The 24851-nt window shown below is 36.0% G+C and overlaps 1 protein-coding gene and 1 non-coding gene across 15 annotated transcripts in view; both read right to left on the minus strand.

Annotated features, from left to right (window-relative positions):
• The window catches only part of LOC105346586 (serine-rich adhesin for platelets), a 29229-nt gene extending 8880 nt beyond the window's left edge, over positions 1-20349 (minus strand). The window contains exons 1-13 of one of the 14 annotated variants that reach the window (XM_034481054.2): positions 19899-20344; positions 14123-14191; positions 13228-13285; positions 11894-12018; positions 7320-9473; positions 6835-6898; positions 5987-6001; positions 4775-4892; positions 3654-3686; positions 1700-2466; positions 1260-1393; positions 606-717; positions 145-298 (exon numbers count right to left, since the gene is read on the minus strand). In XM_034481054.2, coding sequence (XP_034336945.2) covers positions 145-298; positions 606-717; positions 1260-1393; positions 1700-2466; positions 3654-3686; positions 4775-4892; positions 5987-6001; positions 6835-6898; positions 7320-9123 — 3201 coding nt within the window. In that variant the 5' untranslated portion in view covers positions 9124-9473; positions 11894-12018; positions 13228-13285; positions 14123-14191; positions 19899-20344. Of the gene's footprint in view, positions 1-144; positions 299-605; positions 718-1259; positions 1394-1699; positions 2467-3653; positions 3687-4774; positions 4893-5986; positions 6002-6834; positions 6899-7319; positions 9474-10935; positions 11051-11893; positions 12019-12088; positions 12203-13227; positions 13286-14122; positions 14192-14434; positions 14855-17894; positions 18225-19898 lie in introns of those variants that run through there. The other 13 variants (XM_066078230.1, XM_034481051.2, XM_034481063.2 and 10 more) reach the window with 13 other exon arrangements.
• On the minus strand, positions 12622-12694 carry Trnat-ggu (transfer RNA threonine (anticodon GGU)). The gene has a single exon. It is a non-coding gene; the product is annotated as a tRNA-Thr (tRNA).
• Positions 20350-24851: the final 4502 nt, after the last annotated feature.

The following is a 24851-nucleotide window of genomic DNA, read 5'->3' on the forward strand; positions in this document are numbered from 1 at the left end:
ACAAAGATCATTTCAATTGTACATACTCTCGCTTGTTTGTGTGAATAATTTAAATTTACTGTACATGGACATTATGATATAAATTATCACAGAAACAAAAGACAATGGCTCAGCCTAGAAATCAGCTTATTAATAAGTACTTACCATGTCAATGTAAGGAATGTCATCTAATTCGTCCTTGAGGTCCAGATGTCGTTTGTATGTCATCAGGTCATCAAATGGGGCGGTCACCGAGTTCTGGGGGACCTCCTTAAACCCAGCATACCCAGAGGACGGCCGCTTGTTCAGGGGCTCCTTCCTGTAACACACACACATTTATAAAAAAGGTCTGTATGGAGCAAACATAAACCCAATGGACAATATCAATGTCTTTGAGTGATTCAAATCTATAAGCTTTCTCTTAAAACTGTAAATAATTTAGATTAATGATTTAATTAGAATATTAATAACATTATTACATCTGTATATTTGACTTAATACCGGTACTTGTGCATGAACAAAAATTCAAAGAATCTGAATACATTACAGGTACTGGAACATATGCTATTTACATGTTACAATAATAAGGTTAGAATACAATTCTTTAGTGAACTTGATAAACTCACTCTCGTCGTAGAACTTGGGGGATGGGAGGGGCCGGCTCCTGAGGTATGGATTCTTGTTTTATCATCCCCCCACGGCTCTTGACTGGGGGGTCAGGCTCAATATAGCCAGTATCTGTGCAATGTAAATAAACATCGTCAATTCATCCATCATGAAATCTCATAAATAGCAACTGGCATGAATTATTTTGATAAACATCAAGATTCAGTACTACTTCGTGCAGTAAAAAAAGCAGAAAGAAAAAAAAGGTAACTGGAAACCAAAATATCTTTTCCTGATTTAAAATACTTGACTAACAGCTTCATTCCAGAATCTGAGACAAACCTAGCACTCCTAATCTTAACGCTTCACAATGGCACTTTTATCAAACTCCCTGAGTGCTTAAAAAAATAAACAGCATCAATATCACTTAATGCCATCGGAGAAAAATTCATTGAATTATATGGTTATGTAACATGATGAAAGCTGGCTGATTAGATCCACATCTCCTACATGTACTTTAACAGGTTTTCTTGACTACATATTGCTAGACTGTGCTAATCTTATACTCACTTCTACCCATACCACATTCAACAACGCCCAAATACAATATGAAATATAACAGGTTTTGTAAATGACTGTATATAAATACTACACTGTTCTAATCTTACACTTACCTCTAACCATGCCACATTCATCTGATGAACTGCTGGATCCACCCCCGTCCATATGGTCATTGAACTTTGACCCCTTCACATTGTGTCCATGTAGGTAACTCTCTGCTGAGGGGTGCCAGGTGGGTCCCGAGCGGCTGAAATTATTGGCAGGTGAGATACCAGTGTTTGATGGTACATAAAGGAAAGTACATTGTATCATCAATTTCCAAACAAAATGGATTACTATGGCATTGTTGCTTACCACCAGTTTTAAACATACTCTTCCAATGAGATATTCTCACCATATATACTGGAAAAGTTATGAGAAAAATAGTGTCCACCCATAACATTTTAAATGTATCAGTATCACTGAGTTTTTTATCGATACCTTCATCACCTTAATTGTGTGAATACTACTGGTAGTTACAGATTATTCCCTTACCCCTTACAGTTTCACTTACCCCCCTGGACTAATAGGGACCACCATATCCAGATTAATGTTCCCAGAAATCCTGTTCCTTGGGGGTAAAGCAGGAGTATCATCCCCGGGAGACTTAAGTGGTATTCTTCCTGTGGATGGGGGTCGTGGTGGAGGCACTTCTTTGTCTGGCACAGGGGGCAGGGATAACCTGGGAGGTACCGGAGGAACTGGTGGGGCCGTGGGGGGTGGGGGTGGAGGCCTAGGGGGCAATCTGTCTATGTCTGGCTCATAGTGTTGTTCATAAATATCTGAGCCAGAATTGTCCTCCCCACCAGACGAGGCAACATGAGGGCGTAACTGCACTGGTTCGTCCTCGTAAATATCCTCATTAATATCACTGGAGTCATTCTCACTGTTACAGATCCCGACTTCCTCAGGGTCCTCGCCATTACGGGACTGATTCCCGTTGGCTTTTGTTTTCTTCATCATCTTGCCCACCTTTTTTAACAATCCGGAGGAAGAGCCATTGGATGTGAGGGATGATGTGGAAGGTACCTTTGGAAGACCAGATTCGTTCTGTTTTGAGCCAAGTTTCCCTTTCAATTTCTTCAGCTTTTTGCCGATGGTTTTGCCGTCTTTTTTCTTGTTCTGATTTCTCCCTGGTGGTAGAACAGGGGGCTCTTGATCCTGACCACTGGGATCCTTGGGTTTGTAGGATTCCCAGTCCGGATCTATGGGTTCATAAATTCCGGAACTACCACTACCATCAGAATCATTCTCGTCGACATCTGCGTCAATTCCAGTGCCCTGAGGAGGAAACATGGAGAAATACATGAAACTGCGCGTGTGTATCGTAAATATTTAAATGTTACAACACACCCCCTTTTGGTTATCCAAAGACCACAGTCAAACAACTTATGACTATGTAAATAGTCAGGATTTATAACTATGGCCTATATTGTAAACAGATTCAGAACATCAGAAGAAGAAATTGGTCACAGGTATGACTCCTTTAAATTTGATTCTCAGGATCTGCCCTTATATCACAACATTTCACCCAGATCCACCAAAGAGATCTACACAGTTTAGTCTGTGGAGCTTCAGAGTCGAGAAATAAACAACCTACTAAAACAGTGGGGATGGTACAAAAACCAAGAAAAACCTGCACGGAATCTTATCATGAGAAAAAACTACAGGTCAATCAAATTCAACAGAGGCAGCTCTTACTACATCTGTTTCATTTCTACATGTCCTGAGAAATGATTGATAATAATAAATTATACCTTATAATTCACAGCACGTCAGTGAGACTGGAAATTTCAATTAAATATATCTCAACAACACGGCGGCTGTGTATTGAAAGGCTTGCCTCAGTGGAATTTAATAGGATACTTTAACCATTGCAGGCTAGCTTTTATAGTGGGATATATCTTTCCATGGACATCAAATGATCTTCATTTGAACTTGACCTACATTTACCTGACAATTTACCTGAACAAATGATAAAACTTGATTTAGTGATCATCTGGGGACTTCCATCTAAAATATTTACAAACTTATATGTAAAATTTTTTGATAATAACCTACCCTTCCCCCTTTCAGTTATCGATCTCTCTCCTAACAAAACCTATATATTTTCAATTTAATGCCAAGCATGCATAAATTAAGCCACATACATACCTGCAGGTAGTCAAAATACAATAGATGACAGGTCTATGTATAACATATCATGATGTTTCAAACATTGTAACTAAATTTATTACAGCAATTAAAATACAAGCTTATGGTATAATGTTTCACAGTGTATTCAACATTAAAAACAGACGGTAAAATAAACTCTTTAAATAACGGTCTTGTAATCTAAACTTAGCACAACACAATAACAAAACAAATATTTCAAAAGTGAAAGAAAAATTTACATGCGAAAACAAAAAACTTCAACAAAAACAAAATAGAATCTAAAAGCCACAAACACACACAATAAGACTGGTTACCTGATGAAAGAGGCCAAAGATCCACAATTTGTACTGATGAAAAACAGAAAACACACAGGTAGGATATATACACCTAACAAGGTGACAGGTATGTTTTACACCTGATGTGTGTCCTAAAAATACACTGTCACGTGCCTAGCCGATACATACAGATAACTCAGCAGTTTCCTAGGGATCAGCTCACTCACTCATAAATAGTAATTCTGATGCCAAAAGGTACGAAATATTTCAAGTATGTTGTATGAAAGCCAGAGGCTAACGTTGTGTAAACAGGATGACTGCTGGCCGATAGGAGCTGGGAACTTATCTCTACCAATATATATCTCCACAGACAATGTGTATAAAGGCACCATGCAATGAAGTGGATCCATGCGTTAACATCTTAATTTATACATGTATTCATATTTTAAACACTTGCACTTATTATATACTAGTAATTAACAGTGCAGGTTACAATTGTTTAATGTTTGAAATGACACTAACAGAGCTATTAAGTGATATGATTGAAATGAACTTAACATTATGCAGGCTTGAGATTTTAAACATTATTAAAATATTAAAAAATTTTACCCATCACACCTTTCAGTATTCATAAGATATTTATCAGTTCCTTTCATTCTTTATTTTGATTTACTGATCATAAAATGTACTAGTATTTCTCTAAATTAATGAATACCCCTCCCCCTTACATACACATGTAAGTCTCACATGCTTTCATGGCTTTTTCATAATGAACGTTCCCATCACATCCCCCCCAAACCCACCACATCCATCCCCTCATTTACTTACATCTTTTGTTTTATCAAGGATTTCCCTTTGTGAATGTTCCTATTCCTACCCTCCCTTACTCCCTGCTCCACCACCCCTCTTACTTTCCAACAGCCCCCTACTCCCTATAGTAACCCCCTCCCCCGCTTCCACCCCTCATTTACTTACATCCTCCATTTTCTCTAAGCTTTCCCACTGTAAATGTTCCTAACCCTTTATCCTTCCATCTGTCCCCTACTCCCCGCCCCATCCCCCCTCTCACTTTCCAACAGCCCCCTACTCCTCACCCTGCCCCCATCCTCCCTCTTTCTTTCTAACAGCCCCCTTCTCCTGCCCCTTCCTCATTTACTTACATCCTCTGTGCTTTCCAGGGTTCCCTCCTTACTGCTGCTCTCTGTCGTTGTCACCTCGGAGGAATCATCCCCATCTACACTGGATGCCAGGATAAAACTTGGCCGATCACTGCCCTTCCTGCAGAACCCAAAAATCAACATTGTCTCATCATCTGTACCTTATCTGAATAACTTTATGATGATTAATCCCAACATGTCACACACACAAATATTTATAGAAATGTTTGTTAAAAAATTGGCCTGACATAAAAAATTATCTAAAAAGAGAAATGAATGAAGTAACAGTAAAAAAGATGAACAAGTTTTTATTCAATCAACACCTATCACCATTTTCTTGATCATCATCTAAAGCTTGGTTTGGTAAGCAAATAACATCATGCAATAAAGGCAAGTGCTGTGAATCAGATGCGTAGTTCATTAAATTTGAATCTATCAAAATTGTGGTGTGCACCCTAACCAGTAATTCAAAACTGACAACCGAGTGATTGACAATAAACAAAGCCGATTGACCAATGCAGGACATTTTTAATATCTAAACACCACAACAACTAAGCATGCTAATTTGTTTCTTACATATTTCTTAACTTAATTGTTATAACTTATCAAGGTTCAAGTTCTAAAATATGAGCCCAACCTTACTTTCATTAAGTATAAATTTTTGACCCGTAAATACTTTTAAGTTTACACCTACTGTTGCACATATAAATTTTCCAAGTAGAGGTTACACTTAGATATGATATGCAGACTTTGAGAGAAGATAATATTTAAAATACATATGATAATGCTACATTTTGTGTATATAGTTATATACTTGTAACGTGAATAAATTAATGTGACTGTATATAAATATATATATATTTTTCACAAAATGCAATCAGAGTGATAAAATACATTTAAGTTCATATGCTTTCTAATGAATGGCTAACATATGCATGATTCTTTTGTATAATTTCTGAAGGTGACAAGTTGACTGGCCATTTAAAAATAACAATATATACAAAAAGACCGGATGCTTTACAGAGAAACAAGAGTCTGCAACCACTGCTAACAGATAAAAAACAAAGAAGTTCTTATTCTTTTTCTTTTACGTTTTCTTTAATAAATGCCTTAATTGAGTTGCTTCCCTTTAATTAGAACTCTTATTTCTCTGTTTTACAGACAACATGATGACAATGGTTCCGCATGCAGGGATAAATCTCTTACAACTCTTACCTATTGATAGAGGTACTGAAGGGAATTAAAACCAACCATTATATACAAATAAATATTCCTCCGATCATGTTTTCAAATAATTAATCGGACATTTTATATCAATTTATATTAGGTCAAACATTTTCACTCTAATATATTTGACACCAACTGTAAACATAATTGATATAGTGTAAAATTATAAAAAAAATTATGTAATAAAACATATGCCAAATTAATTAGTAAAAGCCAAGTTATTCTTGATTATAACACAAGCCTTTTAAATAATGAGAAATATGAAGGCTGAAATGAATGAAAAATGTTAGTATGGATATTTTGTTTCAAAAAGAAAATCATTTTAAGTAAAATTGATATTTCCTCAAAGGCATGATATCTTTTTTGAATACTTTAATTTTACATATAGGTCAACATTTCATCATAACAAAAGAAGGTTTCCTATTACACTGAAATATTAAGACACACCCTCCATTACATGGCTTTGTACTCAACATCAATTAATTCCTTGAAATGAACACTGAAGGATCATTTATCTTTCAAGGAATAAGAAACTGCTTGTTCTTGTAACGAGAAACCAGCTAGCTATCAATCTTTTTCAAAATTCCTTATTTTCCTATTTCCTTAATACTTGACATATAGTGCATAATACAGATAGACCCACTCCCCCTCAAATGATTAAACAAAAAACACCCATTTTCTAAATAAATGTTCTAACTCCTAACTAGTGAAAAATGTAACCCTGCACGAATACAGAATAAGCCTAATGTACCATAGCTGTGAATAAGATCTTTTGCTCACGTAACTTTAGAAACACCAAGTCTGAGCTTTGTTTTTGGAGAGGATTCTAAGCATACCTTTTTTGTCCATGTTTCCTGGTCAGCCTGAACTGAACGTCTTCAGTCGTCTGCTTGCTAGGATCTAATAAACAAAGTGTTGATCATAAGTTATAACACCCAAAATCAATTAATTTAAGTTTTAAAATAGTAACAAAATCATAGATTTCATCTAGAAATCTTTGCCAATCATCTTAAAAATTACATCAACAATCATCTTAAAAATTACATTACAAAATCTATATTCGGTATGTATATTCTCCTCATTTCCTAATGGATTTGGATGAATGAATAGGGATGGATTTAATAACTGATCTTAAATTTATGGAAATGATTCATTTCATTCCAAATGGAATATATTTCAAAAGAATCAAGAAAAGAAAATCATATTAAAAGGTTAATGAACTCTTAAAACATAGTAATGATATTTGTATTCAGCCATTAAACGGATATAGTTGGCTCTGCAACTATGACAGACAAGGACATGGCCAAAGCCAGGTACTCACCAGTAGCGGGAATGTATTCGTACATATTGTCTGCACTGCTGTCACTGTCCGAGGGCCAATCATTGGCCGGTGCCGGATTCACCGCAACATCATGGTACTCCTGATCTGAGCTTCTAACCGACTCAACAGACTTTTGAGTTTGGATCTGCTTCTTGAATCTCTCGTCCACCACCTCTCCCTTTCCCTGGTTCAGAGCACTTATTCTGTCTTTCACCCCCACAATTTTACCCTCATCTTGCAGGTTTCTCAGTGTTTTACATTTGGTGGTATCAGCTGGTTTTGGCTTTTCAAATGAATTTCTCCTTTCCACGAACTTATTAGAATTTGGCACTTCAATTTTTGGTTTTGGCTGAGCAGATTTTGATGCATCATCAGATTGTTCATATCCACCTTTTAACTTCTGGAACAGTTCTGAACTCTCTTTACGTGACAGCACTAATTTTTCTGCCCTCTGTTCTTTTGAGTCTTTGGCAAACTTCTCCAAAAACTCCTTACTACTACTTGCATCCTTGGTAACTAGAGCCTCCTTCTTGGTAAGAGAAGTACTCTTTTTGCCGGAATCTGTTCTCTGGACTGAAGCTTTAGGAAATGTGGATGATGTGTTAGTAACAGTTTCAGTTTTATGTGTGGATGATGTGGATTTTGATGCGGATGAAGCTGAAGTGGAAGATTTATTTGTGCTCACAGAGCCACTGGTGGTGGATTCACTCTCAGGCTTTTTTAACTTGGTTTGGAACTTATTCACCAGTTCTTTACTCTTCTCCATCCATTCTGGTTTCTCTTCTTTACACTCCGGGCTGAACGATTTGTTCCTGGGGCTCACACTTCCACTTGACCCAGTATCGGAGCCAGCGGACTGGTCCAGTTTTAATCTATTTTTACTCTTAAGTGAAGTTCTTGGACTCAACTTTTCGGATGCCACGGAGTCTGAGCTTGAGTGTCGACTAAGTCCCGGACCAGGAGACACACTGGTTTCTGGTTTCTTGGTGTACGCTGATCCTTTTTCAAAGTGACCTTTCTTGTCACTTCCTGTACGCTTCAGGGAAGCCCTTAATTCCTGGAGTTTTTTTTCTCCACAGTCTGTCGTTTCTGAAGTTTTACTTGTCAATTTGGAAATTTCTTTATCTGAATTTATACTTTCTTTGGATGATGTTTTCTTATCTTTGAGAAAACTAGATTTTTCATTAAAAATTCCATTGGATTTTGATGTTTCACTTTGAACTGTGGATGAATCTGACTTCTTCCCATAGCCAGGACGAGTTTGAAGTAAAGCTAAATTCCCTATAAGAGAAGATGCGGCCATCTTTTTATCCACTTGTACAGGATTTTTCTCCTCAGAATTCAGTCGATGAACCTTGCTGTCTACAGTTGCTTTGAAGGTCTTAGACGAAGAGGCCATGACCTTGGATTTGACGACCAGGGGTTCAGCCAACTTGTCATCTTTAGGGAACTTCCTTGCCCCTTTTGGACTATCGGTCTTTTCCAGGGTTGTGTTTTTGTTTGCATCAATGCTGATTTTGACTTGAGAGAGCACCGCCAAATCCTCCAAATCTTGGCCAGTTTTGGCCCTAGTCTTTGTTTTGGTCACAGTTTTTTGTGTGGTGTATGATCGTTTGAAGTCTGTTCCCATGGACACGGGAGCACTGGAGGAATCGGTGCCTCCGTCTGACTTGCCCTCAAACATGTTTTTCAGGTCCTTTAAGTTTGCTGGTTGGTTTCTTCTAGTGTGAGTCTGTCTGACTCTCTCTTTCTCTCTTGAATTTGGTAACTCCGTGTGTTTTAAATGTACCCCAAATTTATCCATACTAACACAGATCCTCACAAATACACTTAACGATGATCACATGATAAAAAAATCACAAAATGAGTAGAAACACAGATCTATCATCCCAAGCATCCGAGTTATCAGTGTACACTAATCACACCTGGGCTGATCTGTAATAATTGACTAACTGTCACATCCACGTCTGTTTTGACGGCTGTGCACATTTTAATCCACTTATAATTCTTAAGGTTTTCATCAGAAACTGCTCGCATTTCTACTTTGAGTTTGGCTTACATTCAGGGACTCATAGCCACTTGGTTGTACGCTGCACTGAACCATTTCCTGTTCATCGTAAACCTTCCTGTTTCTGGATTGGCCGGACGTACACCCTACAAAGACAAGTCATTATATTAGTACTTTTTTTTGTCATCCCCATCAATAGGTTTAGTCTACTGCGATCATAAAGACATCTCTATACATTCACGAGACGTACATATTATTCACTGAATGTCTCATGTACATTAACACAACAAAAACCTCCTGTCATATTTATGAATCTCACATTTCATAATTTTTATGAAAAAAAAACATTCATATCAAAAAAATATGTAGAAAAGTTGTGCTTAAATATTTGCACAAATTACCATACAAAAACCATACATGAAAAACCATATCAATCCAACAGAAATTGCCTGTGCTATACCATCATTGGAAAAACTCCTATATATTAAAGAAAGTCAAAGACTATGTCAATCAGTGGTCAACTTAGCAATGCATTTATCAGATGATCAGTGTATGAAGACCTCATTACGTTAAGCCTTCCTTGTCTACACGGAGAGATGATGGAGCCTGGCCGAGGACCCTTACTGGATTACGATCAGTACTGGTCAGTGGTGCAGGGTTCACAGACAAGACATGAATCACCCTGGTCTATAAATAAGACAGCTGTCAGTCCTTATTGTCTTACAGAGCTACTCACACATAACACTAGCACTTGTGACCATTAAATAGATATAATGAACAGGCAGTTATGTAGATAGGCCCATCAACTAATATGTCTTTGTTAAAAATATTTAGCTGACTTACAGATTTGGATGTTGGGCCATTGAAGTCTATCAGTTGCTATGGTCAACATTTAGTCCAAATCTATGCATTCAACACAGATGATAACTGTAACAGAATATTTTCCTTTTCGGATGAATCTCTACAAACTTAATCATATTTGTAGACCAAAATGTCAATGCAAATGCTATACCCTTGTTGGCTCATTTTCATTTGTTAACTATAAATCAATAATAATCTTGTATTTTGACCTTGTGGAGAATGTCTAATGAAGGCAGTTAATTAGAACCAATGACTTGACCACTACAGATTTAGACCTGATTCATAAGGACTCCAAGGCTGAGCGGTCCGATTTCCTGATGGAATTGTGGGAGCTGATCAGTGGATCAATGGAATGAGTCAACATCAGAGCTGTCAGAGTCCCACAAACCCAATCAAGGATTAGTCAATCGACCACAGCACAGCTAATCGGACTCATCTCGCACCACAATAATAAAACTGATGTTTATCTGAACAATGATAGCGATGGTTCAAAAAATTACAGAAAATTCTGTATAATATTTTCAACAAAATCACAGTATCTTCATCTTTTCAAAATCAGTGTATTATATAAAAAAATTGTGAGGAACACCTTAATTGAACAAAGAGCAGGTAAAATAGAGAGAGAGAGAGAGAGAGAGAGAGAGAGAGAGAGAGAGAGAGAGAGAGAGAGAGAGAGAGAGAGAGAGAGAGAGAGATGTTAAGCAGTCACCCCCTAGACCCATGCTGATTTGTCAATTCAAGCCTTACTTTTCCCCACTACTGAACAGGATCCAGGATCTCCTCATCAATAATTTATCTTGTTTAAAAAAATACAGATGTACTGGCCCTTCTGTGATTCATCAACTAGGATGTAAAATACCAGGTAACGTGTATGTCCTAAAATATTACACAACTGTACTTTTTTTTAAGTTTCAAAATTCCTTCATAAGTGTCAACTCTGAGCACAAGATATACATCAGTAACAAACAAAAAATCCCCAGCCTTTTTTGCCTATTCAAATATCAGTTTCTAAAATTCTAAAGCCTTTAGACAACAGATTTGATTTAATCAGGAAACCTGAACATGAAAAAAAGGAATCACACAACGACAAAAGGACACACCTGTCTATTAATTCATAGAAACGAACATACCTCGTCTGTGTATTATGTCATCTTTACCTTTTTACCACACTGATTTTGATGCAATTTTATTTTGCATTCCTATCATTTATCTACACAAGGCCCACCTAATTTTAACAGTCACCGCATTTGTTTACATTGCTGATAAAACAATGCAACAAACTGTCGCTGAGCAGATGGTATTGTTATCGTATGTATCTGTGTACTCAGTTCATACTCTGATATTTTGACACCTTTTTTATCTCAGGTATCAGAACAAACATCCTAATTATTTCAGAAGACTCCTCATCAAGATCACCAGACCCAGGTAACGGTCCTATGTTCTCAGACATTTAACGACATACGTTCTACCCATCACCTTACATCAGGTACCTGTGGACAGACCCAGCTAACATGTCCAACAGTCATATGTCCTCAGACATCTGAGGGCATACGTTTTACTCATCACCTTACATCCGGTACCTGTGGACTCACAGCTGGGCTTTATCAAAGGATACACCCCCTCAAAATTCTTTTCATTCAAGAGTTTAAAAACCTATTAAAGCTAGCTCGACCAAAACTACAGATGACCTTTTATACCAAGTTACCTCTGTATGTACCGGTACTGAGTGAGACTGTATGTGGGCTAACATGGTACCACCATGGAAATGATTTACCATTGCTTCAACCACTACATGATTGATTTACTATGAATGGCCTCACCACTTATTCCCTGAAAATTGAATAAGTGAATAACTAAATCAATTTGTTTGACAAAAAAAAAAGAATTAAAGGAAACATACCAGCAACAAATAAGCAAGATGGAGAGGAAAGACACTTCCTTCCACAAACTTCTCTCCCATTTACTTCCTCAAAGAAGAGGTGTTTTTTAAATGTTTTATATATAGATTGACGAAACAGAAACAAAAAATACCAGACCCAGTCATTCAGAACTGAACAGTAACAAATAATGGATTATTATCAATTTAACCTTGAACTTGCAGTCTAACAATGAACTTTCCTAGTGATACAACTTTCAACCTTGACCTTTAAGATTACTAAGTATGTAGTATATTTTTTGTATAGTTTTGTATAAATTTTAAGATAAACAGACCAAAAAAATAAACCACCTAGTATATTCAATCTTTGAGCATATTGAAGTAAAAACTTTATCATGGAATTGTATACAACATTGAACATCGCTATATTCTGTATGTACATTGGAATACACTAGCTGAGGTGGTATGTTATTCATTGATTCAACAACTAACATCTAAATGCAGCTGTGACAATGGCCCTATGCTGGAAACCAAAAGTAATAGGTGGTGAAATGTCAAGTCTCAACTGGGACTCAAACCCAGGGCCTCTGGCATACCATGCCAGCACTCTAACCATTGAGCTATTGAGACCCAATATATTGACTGACAGTCACACACCTGTTAACTTGATGACAACTGAAGCTATGTCAGTTCTTTGAAGTAATAACTGAATTGATTGAATTGTTAAGGATGTCAGCTCAAAATTTCCTCAACTGCATATGTTCCCCTAAAATCCATATATTCCTAGAAGGTAACAATTATTAAAAATTCAGAAAGTGGTATAATGAGCAAGATACAACCAGGAAGGGATATGTGCAATATTGTGATGTCCCGAATATTACAAAACATTATCAATATCCTATCTGTATGATACATCATCACTGAACAATCACAGAATGATCACAAATAACAATAATGAGAAAGGAAGTCAATCAATACACGGCAGATAACTGGCATTGTATTGTGTCAGTGAGGGTACGATACCAGTCCACACAAGTGCGTGTCAATTAAGGATATCTCCATCTAGCTTATTTCTTTGTTTTGAATATGTTATAGATGTTTAACAGCGTTTTGTTTACATTCATCAACAGGATTACAAAAAAGTAATACAACAATCATCTTACCCGCCAGAAGGATTCCCAAACACCAGTAATATCTCAGGAATGTCAAAAAAACTCCCCCCTACAACATACATACAACGCTTTAAAATTCAAATTTCAAGAAACTGCGTAAAACAGTGTGATTGTAGAAAGTGTACGTAGCAGCTTTGGGAACATTTAACATCAATTAAGATAGGCATTATCAGTACATTTATCACACACAGGGTGTTTTTTCTGCTTCAAACCCAGATGGCTCATGTCAGGGCAGTTGCTAAACAGACACGATTGTCCCACAGAAAAGTTTGATCATTCAACAAGTACGGTATTAGCCATGTGAATACATTGGGTACTAGGTAACCCTCGATTTAATACTGACGATCAAAGCCCTGGCTGTGAAGTGATATTGTTTATTACGGTGTCCGATTCATGCTAACATTTGTTAAGTCCTCTCTCCCTTGACAATTGATATATAATCTTATGCACTTTAACATCATCTGACAATTACACACTTTGTAATTGACAATAATGTATACATATATGCATTACTTAATTTCATATTATGCTACATATTAACCTGCACATGTTATAATGAACCAAAAACCTCAACATACTATGAACAATACTTGTATACAATTAGTAATTCTAAAACATAACCTTGACATGCCGATATAATAATCACCTTGAGATGGTGACCTTGACACAGTGAAATAATATTCACCTTGACATGTTTATTCTATATTTCCTTTATGTTTGTATATTGAAATATTTATTGTACAGTGTAACTTGTTTGACCTTGATTAGGGGTACATTGAGAACTGTTTATAAGGAAGTACTCAACAGTCTCAGAGCAGCTGAATATCGTAAATGTTACCCATCTTATAAACAGACATATTGTTATTATTAAACAACTGCTGCTCACCTTATACAAATCCTGACGGAGGATTCATTCACAGCTGATCCAGCAGGAAAGTTCCTATCTGATGTTTGTCTGAAAATAAAGAAAACAATGAATATAAAAATATTATAATAAATAAATTCTGTGTCACTTATTGCAGATCTTTTACACTGTGAGAACATGTACATGCACAGATAAAGTGTACGTTTTCAGATTTAATTTAGCATCAACTCAAGCATGCACAGAAATTTACTGACTACCATTACAGATTGCCAGGGGGGTCGGAGAACATCTTACCACAAGATGCCATCTATAGCCATCAAACACTATACTCACTTTAAGGTTTAAACATAAATATCACATCAAAATTAAGGTCATCCAGTTAACTCTGTTATAACAATTCATCCAATGATCACATATCATTAGCACAATTCCAGTACAGAAAACCAAAGCGAGTAAATTTCTTCAAGTATTTCATCAGTTCAAACCTCCAAGCACCTTGAACTACAACACACAATATGTTTTACATTGTTTTAATTACGTTGCATCCAACCTCGTTTAATTTGCACCCCGTGATAACGAAGTGAAAGCTCTGGTGGCTTTATCAAGCAGTCCTGGTGTAACTTATCTTTTGTGAAGAGAACACAACAAAGAAAGCCCTGTGATTTGTTAACAGTACATGTGCATCATGCTGCGTTTACACGACACACATGGCTGGTGCAAAAATGGAACAATTTGTCAAACATTTCATCTAACAAGGTATCAGGTTTTCTTACAATATGGTCATTGATAAATATAGGTTAAAAGTCCCTGGAATGAGATCTTACTAATCCACACAGCTCTCTCACCCAACATTCACTTTCTGCCTTTTCAATGATCATTAATTTATTCAGGTCTTGGCGTTAGACAAGGTTGAGTCATTTGAGTCCTCCCAGTTCTTGGCTGTGCCTCTCTGGGGTTTTCCTAACACTGAAGTGTGGTTTACGACTGTGAGAGACAGTCATATAACCTGTCAATGCCTCATTGTATGAAGAAACACACCTAGTCGGACCTGTCTACAACCGTAATACTGGACACTGCTGTCACTGCCTTTGTTCTAGCTATATACTTTGGTACCTCAGATACACACCGTAATACTGGACACTGCTGTCACTGCCTTTGTTCTAGCTATCATACTTTGGTACCTCAGATACACATGCATTTGATGTTTTGATTGGCTCATTGTGTGGGCCCAGAGTGCAACTTCCTTCTTGCTGTTGCATCGTTGACACAAATGCAGTATTCTTGTTTTGTTTTCTTTATGAGGTTTTCAGCCAATATTATTTTACAACTGATCATTCCCTTTGTCAGCACAACTTACCTTTATGAATAGGTAATCTGCATTAATGACATTTACACCATACACATGGGCTCAAAATGCAAATCAAGAATGGTGCACAGTTGATGCAAATTCATGCATGAATCTATATTCCTGCAGGTTTAATAGCAGGTAATTGTCCTTGAATAATAATGTTTGTCTAGTTTCTTTTTACATAGAGGGGTGTTTCTGAATCAAGTAATTCAGATCCTATCATCAGAAAGTCTACAGCTTGGGGTATGTATGAATTTGTCAAGATGAAGCATGCAAACAAAAGCCAACATTTGCCCCATGACTGCACGTCTCTACTTGTGGTTTCTGCTTCACTACAAATTGCTCTGAAGCGTGTCTTACTTCTGGTTAGAGGAATCTTTTGATTCTGAACAAATCAATAGATTGCTCCTAGCCTCTCACTGCATTGCTGTTAATGATTCAGAGACAGACTCGAATATCACACTCATTAAATGTGGAGCACAGGTCTTACATGAAAATTAATGAATGGACTAACACTCTGTATCACCAAAGAGTCTTACATGAAAATAAGTGAATAGACCAATAAAATAGATCACCAGAGCTACAGAGCTGTTGGGGGGGGGGGGGGGGGTTAGCAGTCTAAGGGGTCATCAAAGACTACGGTACATTATTTAGTTGTCATCATCACTCAGCGATCCGTACACATCAGATTATCACTTTCTCCTTCAGGGATACCAAAAGGTTTAACAATGATTTTTACATATCAGGCTACAGAAGGAAATCTGTTTTGTCAAAATTGTTCTCAATGGATAATAAGGCTGAACTTTTGACACTGATATCAAAAAGCCTTGAACTGAAGTTAATCAATGGCAATTTCATGACAACCAAACGAAGGTCATTTAACAATGCATTGACATTGACAACTAGAACTGTCCTAATGGGACTAATACCCCCGCTAGGCTAATTTCAAATGGGACAAATAATTGAATTGAATAATAAAGGTTTGGAACACATACAAAAAAAATTTTCTAGAATTGTAAAAAAAAAAAAAAATAGTTAACAAAGAAAAATTAAAATCAAAATTGTCAGAATTTCACTGTAAATACATATCTATAACAGTAATACTTTTACAAATGTATGTATTTGATGATATATTTTTTTAATTTAATTGATTTAAAGAAAACCCAACAAAATGACAATAATCCCTCCCTTTGCAGTGAATAGAAATACCAGTAGCCAAGCAATGCTCTTCTGTTGATAAAACTTTCAATATCTTTCTAATAAGAGTCTTGACAGATGCAATTAGTTGTTTCAAATTTTCCTCACTTTCTCCTATGGCACAATGGAACTCCATATCAGAAAATTGATCCCATAGGACTATGATTTTCTTTGATGAACTTGTTAAATTTAATAAACTCCCAAAACATTACCATAATTACCATACTATGTAAAAATATGTAAAAAAAAGAAAATTTAATATTACAAACAATTTTAAAATTGCCAAAACACTACAATCATATCAGTAATTTTGAATTTCATTAAAATTAATGCCCAATAGGGTCACTTCATCAATTTACTTGACAAATAAATTTAAACAACCTCTAAAAATAGTTCAACTTCTTTATTAATAATTATATTATTTATTTCCTTATAATGATAGACCTTTTGGTTTACATGAAACAGTTTTAAAATAGCCCCAAAACCATCACCCACTTTACAGATTATCAATTTCCCCTAAACACATGCTCCATCTGAACCATGGCTCAGATAATGGCTCCCTTGGGACAAATGAATTCAGCCACACTTGTCTTTGATGTTCTTATTAGCTCCTAAGATTTTATCATTGACAAACAAAAACTTTGCATTGTCAGTTGATAGAACACTTATAAAAAATAATTTCTTTTTTATTAATTAAGACATAAAGACAAAAAACTCCATCTGGATGTATTTATATAAATATATTTTAGAGTGTTTTCTATTAATTAATTAATAAAATCTGTAAGGATTACCTCCCTTACTTTTCAACATTAGTGTACAATATATAGAATAAGGAAAATGAAAACTGTCATAAAATCATTAAATCTTGTCTGATCTTAAAAAAAATTCCAGGTGCACATCTTCAGATGGTGTTCAACATATGTACACATTTTCAAACTGTTCCATGCAGTAATAAAAAATTCTATAGGGGGGACAAAGTTCCGTCTACAGACAGACGGACAGACGGACAGACGGACAGACGGACGGACAGACAGACGGACAGGGTGAAACCAATATACCCCCCTAAACTTCGTTTGCGGGGGTATAAAAAGGTTTATGACTAAAAAAACAACACACAAAATGGTACACAGTGAGTAACTAGGTGAGTCCATTTGAAGGTTTCCATAATGCCCATCTAACAATACAGAGACTGTATATGTGAGATATCAAACACTGTAGGGAGATTGGAATACTGTACAGTTTTCTTACCGGATGTATCCACAAAACCAATTCCACACAGGCTACACATCCTAGCACTATTTCACGATACAAAGAACTTCATTCAATATTAAATTCATGATTACAGACAGAGCACGAAAAAATCAATCCAAAACTGTACACAATCATGTGACATTGATCTCAGAACAGTAGCATTGTAATCCACAAATGTGCCAAATCTGTCGGATAAAGTCTGGGAAATTCATCACTCCATTTACCGACAGTCAGCAAGCGAGCAACCATTGGATGCAGAACTTGGATTTTAATTGTACTACCATTAGTGTCTCAAAAACAAACAGATCTGCCGATCACACAGGCTGCACTCTTGAGCAACAAAGACACGAGTCTTCATCATATCATCAGTATAACTCACACCAACTAAAATCAATACGCATGCAGACATCATTCAAATGTTCCACAGAAATGTGAGCAGATGCCAGTCCATACACCCGGGGGATAATCTCAAGAGAAGTGACACTCATTGACAGTCTTACAGTCACCAACGAAATAAGTGCTACAATATGTGTCCATGAAAAAATTGCCCATCACATGTATTTCATTTTCACCTCAACCACATCAAACCAGTCATAATGTAAAAACAGGCCAAAAAATTAAGGCCAAATAATTGATTAAAAGAATGATCATGTACATGTAAGATACCCTGTGTGTGATATCAGAATACATTAATGACCATTATATATATGTACCATTCCAAACATATGAATGTATTTACATGGTGTTGTTCCTATGCCCACATGACTCGTCCACTCCAGGACCAAACTACAGGAAGTACCAATGGTACTCAATAAATGCACACAGGACAGCTGAGACACCCATCAAGGGTAAATAGTTTCACTGTACAGATCAGGGTCCACACTGCAGTGTACTGGAGAGAGAAACTTAGGTGTTTCTGGCCCATGAGGACCGAGAGCTATATTGCAAACACCTCCTTATCTTGATATCATCTTTAAAACACAGATCAGATCAATAAAATCTCTGCATTCCATGTTTGCATTCACCCATGTCCTGTTTTGAAAACCTGTTCCTGCAGTTTTATTTCCAGAATGACAGGAGTATTTTTAACTTCCTAGTACATGTATTCTAAAAGCATGCATATTTTGGTCACCAGTTAATCTAGGGGTGTACATCACTTCTATAAATTTTTTGCTACGTAATTTTCTTGTCCCATGTTACCTTAGACCACCTTGTAACGTGTATTGTCAGAAATTTTTTCTTTTCAGAATTTAACAAAGGGACCACACAATTGTCATCGCTGGAACATCTGGCTTTCTGAAGTCCATGCTGAGTCTGACCTTACGGAAAGGTCTCGAGGGTCAACAGGGGGGCGTCCGAAAACAGGACGGTTTACATGACGACAAATCATCCAATTTCCTCCTCTGGGGAGGGACCAAGGTCAAGGACATCTTGGGCTAAGTGCTTTGTTTGTTGTTTGTGGACTTCTTTTAATGACTTCCGCTGTAACCCTTGTAATGACCACATTTAATTTTCCTTAAACAATTGAGTCACACTAATGTTTGACTAGCAGTCATAAAATAAGGCAGCACTCAATCACACCTTATGAAAACAAGCCAATTCTTATTTTAGCTAATTTGTCAAGCTGAAAGTTAGAAGTACATTCCAATGTATTTTTTCAATATGTACTGAAGTTTACTGCATACATACATATTCTGGGCCTTTTCACAAAGAGGTTCATGGTCTCCACCTGGATATATACGAGTTCAGTGGTCCCTATTATTTGCTGAATTATTGACAGTTTTTACAATCCCTTTATACCCAGTGGTCGTTTGAACTTTAAATTTCAATAAGACCCTCAAACTATCTCTGAATAGCCCCTTGAAATTCTTCACCGTGAGACTTACAATTACCTTATAAAAATGTTGAACTATTTAACAGATGTAAACCATTCCTACAATCCTGATGCCCCTAGGTGTGGTTAATTGTGTTTTTTTTTAAAACTTTATCTAACAAACTTACGTGTCACTGGGCTGAATAACTTCCAGTGTTATTGTACAAATGTGTTATTCTTTCCTCAAGTTCTCCAAGTATTCTACACTTATAACAATTCCAGAATATTTCTACACTCGGTAAGTATTTCCTCCAAAACTACGCAACCTGTCACAGATACATGACCCAGTTTCTCAAGGAAAAAATATTACGTTTCTCACTGGAATTTCATCACCTCCATTTAAAAAAAAATTTTAATGCACGACTGAACATCCCGTTAAAAGATACTTCAGAGTTTGTTCTTCTTAATCTGATTTACACAGGGGGAAACACAGATTGGCGAGTTAATTAAACAATTGTATGGTTAGTTAAATCTGCATTTTACTTATGTTCCACCTCCCACAGAAAACTCGGAACAAATGACATAAAGCTCCCTGTAAGTAAACGTCAGGCCAACTCTACCAGTGTGGCAGAAACAGGCTTTGTGCTGCAATGGTGTAAATATATAATCAGAAAGGTCAACATTGGACATTCCACATGGTGGACTTATCACAACTTTACACGGTCCAGGTAAGCATTTACCTGTCAACCAGTGGTCGTGTACTGACGCTGTCTGTGTTGTATGACGAACTGTCACCATAAAGCAGCAATGCAGCCAGAATTTTACCTCACCCCTCTCAAAACTCCACAGAATAGGCACTGTTCATGACAACACTGCAGCTGACAAAGTGACTTGTTGAAATATTTGTACCTATTGTAAACAGGTCAGTCGATCTGTTGACGTTGTAAGGAGCCTTTCTCGGCCAAAGCAAATACCTGATTCTCACTGATCCTCGACTTGATAGTTTACATGATAAATGGGATACCTGTGTCTATTCAAACATTTATAACTTTTTTTTCACTCTCTTTCTCTTACATTGAAGTAATTTAGCAAACTACCATTCATTTCAACGAAGCTTTAAAATTTGATAGATTAAAAGTTACCATTTCTTCATGCACTATGATTATTACCACACACTTTCATATGACAAGTTTCACATTTTCTGCCTTTATCAGTTTGGTGATTATGTTCCACAGATTACCAGATGATAGCTATAGGTATATATGTAAATTTCATAAAGGCACAGGTACACATTATCTGTGTTATAACACACCTCCCCATTCAACCAAGCTTTCACCAGTGGTAATTATCACCAATCAGATACAACTGCCAGCAATCAAAATTCTTCACATTCATAAACAAATTATGATAATTCAGCACTGAGGTACTGCTGGGCTTCATCCATTTTCAAACAAAAAATAAAAACAAATGTTAATTTCCATCCGTCTGTTCAGCCTGCAGGTACGAGATGATCGAACAAAAGAGCTTCTTACAAAACTCACTGCTAAATGAGAAACTTCAGGTTTTTTCCTTCTCTCGAGCTAATCTTGAATTTCTGCCCAATTTTAATATCTTAAAAGTTTGTTAAATAATAACGCCATTAAAACAGATTTTGAAAATTACTGCTACAACAATACATGATGAGGTTACTGTGAGGAATACAGATTTTCACAACTTTATACTTGATACAGGTCAAATTTGATTTCAAAAAATATTTAGAATTTAAACCAGCAGATGCAATATACTGATAAGTCATAAGCGTTGCTGCTTTTTCTACAAGTATGGATTGTTTTTTATCAAGTACTTGTAATAATAGTGCGCAGTGCATTTGGAGAAGGTTGACATCCTTCTTATAGGAATTAGGTGCCTGTGTTTAGGTGGATGTGGGCCATTGAATAAAGGATGTAATTTCTGAGCATGGGCTGAACGGCCTATTAACTTAAATTGATCAAATAGTTCTCTACCTTTGAAGTAAGCAATACCACAATAAGGAAGGGCAATAATATCACAAACTGTCAATGTACCGCATTCACTTACAGACTACAGGTTGATTATAAAACATTACAATCCAAAGAATGATATCAAAACGCATTCCATTGATAGATTAAGTATATATATGACTTTACATGCTCACAAGTAAATCTTAGCTGTGTTTTTCTCAGGTATTTATCTATGTGTCGCAAAAAAACTTTAATGTAGGTCAGAGAATATATCAAATTTTATTATATCGAAACTGAAACTGAGTCATTCTCTGATAATTTAACCCTACGTACTTTACATGTAGATCCATTGAGACATATGATGTAAGAAATCACAAAAGCATACAATTAAATGTTCTAGATTCTGTATAACATTCCCTGAAGGCAATCAAGAATAAACCTGTCTCCAAAACAATTCAAAATTAATGAGGAAATTGCACTGAATTAATTGAGCCATGTAATATAAACATATCTGCTTACAGACATACCCAAAATCAATTTGCTTCAAATTTTTCTGTAATTTGATGTCTTCATTGTTCATGTAAAGCATTTTTTAAAACCAAAATAACATGAAACGCTTTTGGACTGTTTGTTATAGCTTGTGAACTTTGAGCATACTTAAATCTCTAGAGCCCATCCATTGTATTTATAACAATGTTAATCCCTGCTAGTACACTACTTGTATCCCCATCAACACCCTGCATTACTCTGTGAAGTAAATTTTGTTTTGTGTTTCATTTGCAATCCTTTGTTATGTCATAACTACTGTTTTTATGACATTGTAACTATAGTCAAGAATGTATTTTAGATGATGGGAAATTAAACACATTTAGAGATGAAAGGGACCGGTACTTTGACAGAAACATTCTGTCACTGTACTTATTCTACACAAATCATCAACTATTGGTCAGTGGAACTATGTGCCGATGTAATGTGTATTTTATATCTCCTTAGTAACTCTGAGTAAAACTCTTGGAAACTCCATGAGTTTATGCATAATTCTGTTATGAAATTAAGTCTAAATAAATTACTGTTAACATGGAATATTTGCCCCCATTTTTTTTGCCCCTTTTGCCCTCAATGTCATCGGCAAATTTAAGACTGGGCGAATTCCAATGTCTCAAATCATCTTTCCGTACACACACTGCAGCTCTGTATAGCTCCCGGTCTGAAAATATTAGGATGGATGACCTGGGAGCTACAGTTTCTTTCATGTTAAAGAGTTGCAATTTACGGCACATAGAAACATAGTTTGACTGTACATTCATCTTCTATAGTCTGTCCCAAAATATTTATGCAGCATATCTGGCTGACTTTGAACAAAAATACAAATACCAGTGAAAGATGTGCAATTGAAATCGATGAAAGGGAAAATTTCCAAGATATCTTTATTGACATATTATCATTTTTCACTCATGAAAGTTCATAGGAACAAAAACCGATTTCTTACGGAGACTTATAATGGTGTCAATGTTTACAATTTTTCTCTATTCTGAAGTCAATAGGAATACCTCTCGCAATTTTTCAACGTTCTGCTGCAATGCAAATTAATCCCCATAGACATTACATTTTTTAGCCGTGTGTTGAAACATGATCAGCTAAATGGGGCATTTCAAAGAAGAAAATGCAAATTTTTCATACTTTTGAATGAACATCCTTTGAACCCTGAGGTGTTAATACATTTCGAGTGATTTAGCAAAATGTAAATAGAGGATATCTTGGGACAGTCTCGGAGTATATACTCTACCATCTAGTATCACTGGTCAATCAGACACTTTTCACTGAGCTTTCAAAACATAAAAGCAAATTACTTTATTACAAATAGCTATCTGAAATTCCAATAAAATTGTTATAACAGGCGTAAATAATTTTTATCAAAACACACACCTGTACATGAATAACAGTGCATGCATGCAGATTTTCCTCGAACTGTCTTTACCTTTCACTAACTTCACTAACTACTAATAATATATATCGAGATTAATGGACAGTACTACTGTAGACATGGTAAAGGTCTTACCTGCTATAAATGAAGAACGTTAAAAAAAAAAAAACGAAGACGGCAGACCGCCGAGCTTGTTGTTGACAGTCAATATAGGTTTAGTCAGTGTCACGCGAAAGTTTTAAAATCGAAGGAAAAACTGCAAGACGATAAAGCTTTTGAATGAGATCGAAAATCCAGCGACACGGGCCTACATAGCTAACATGACAAAATTTGAATTTACACAGCTTAAACTCACTGCTTACTCATCCACAGATATTTATAATCTATCAACTCTTATCGTTTGGTCACCCACATTATCTCAAATTCGTTCCCTTATGAATTTGTGCCAAGTTAAAATTACATAAACCAACAGCGAGTAATCAGTTAAAGATAAGTAATCCTGATTTTGATCAGATTGGAGCAATTAGATCTTGGAGGCACCAAGAAATCCAGAGGTATAACAGGATTTTGCCGAAAGGCGATCATATTGGTGTAAACGGTCCCCTATTTTCACAAATATTTATAAATGAAATTGGGGTTCAACTCAATGGGAAACGTAGGGTAAAGCTATGAACGAATACCGTTTTATTTGTGTGTCTTTAAAGACTTTAAAGCTTTTTATTTGGAGACTTGAATTTAAAATAATCACTATATTACAACCGTTACGGTAATTTTAAACATATGCATTTTCTTGGTCAAAGAAGAAGTTTTTCCATATAATTCATTTTAAATCATATTTATATTTCCATCTTATAGTGAAGATTTCCTTTCTATACTAGTTTACTTCATTCATTTATATTTTCCTTTCCAATTTATCAATACACTGAACAACTTTTCCGAGTTTAATTTTGACCTCAAACAACCATTATAAAGACAGCAACATTTTTGCATGTTTTTAAATAGAGTAACATGAAAATTTGCGTAAACCACAGAGAACTACTGTAGACCGAAACAAGGCCGACGTCAACAATGAGGTTTCCTGATATGACATAATTTTGCCATAATAAAAAAACGGAGGAATGTCCAATGATTATCCTTTAAAATGTACAAATTACTAGTATTGTTATTTACATGCAATTCACGATACGGAAGTGTTAATATATCCTTGCAAGACTATATAATTTTTGACCATTTTTTAA

Source organism: Magallana gigas, chromosome 3 (assembly GCF_963853765.1).
Source record: "Magallana gigas chromosome 3, xbMagGiga1.1, whole genome shotgun sequence".
Classification (NCBI taxonomy): domain Eukaryota; kingdom Metazoa; phylum Mollusca; class Bivalvia; order Ostreida; family Ostreidae; genus Magallana; species Magallana gigas.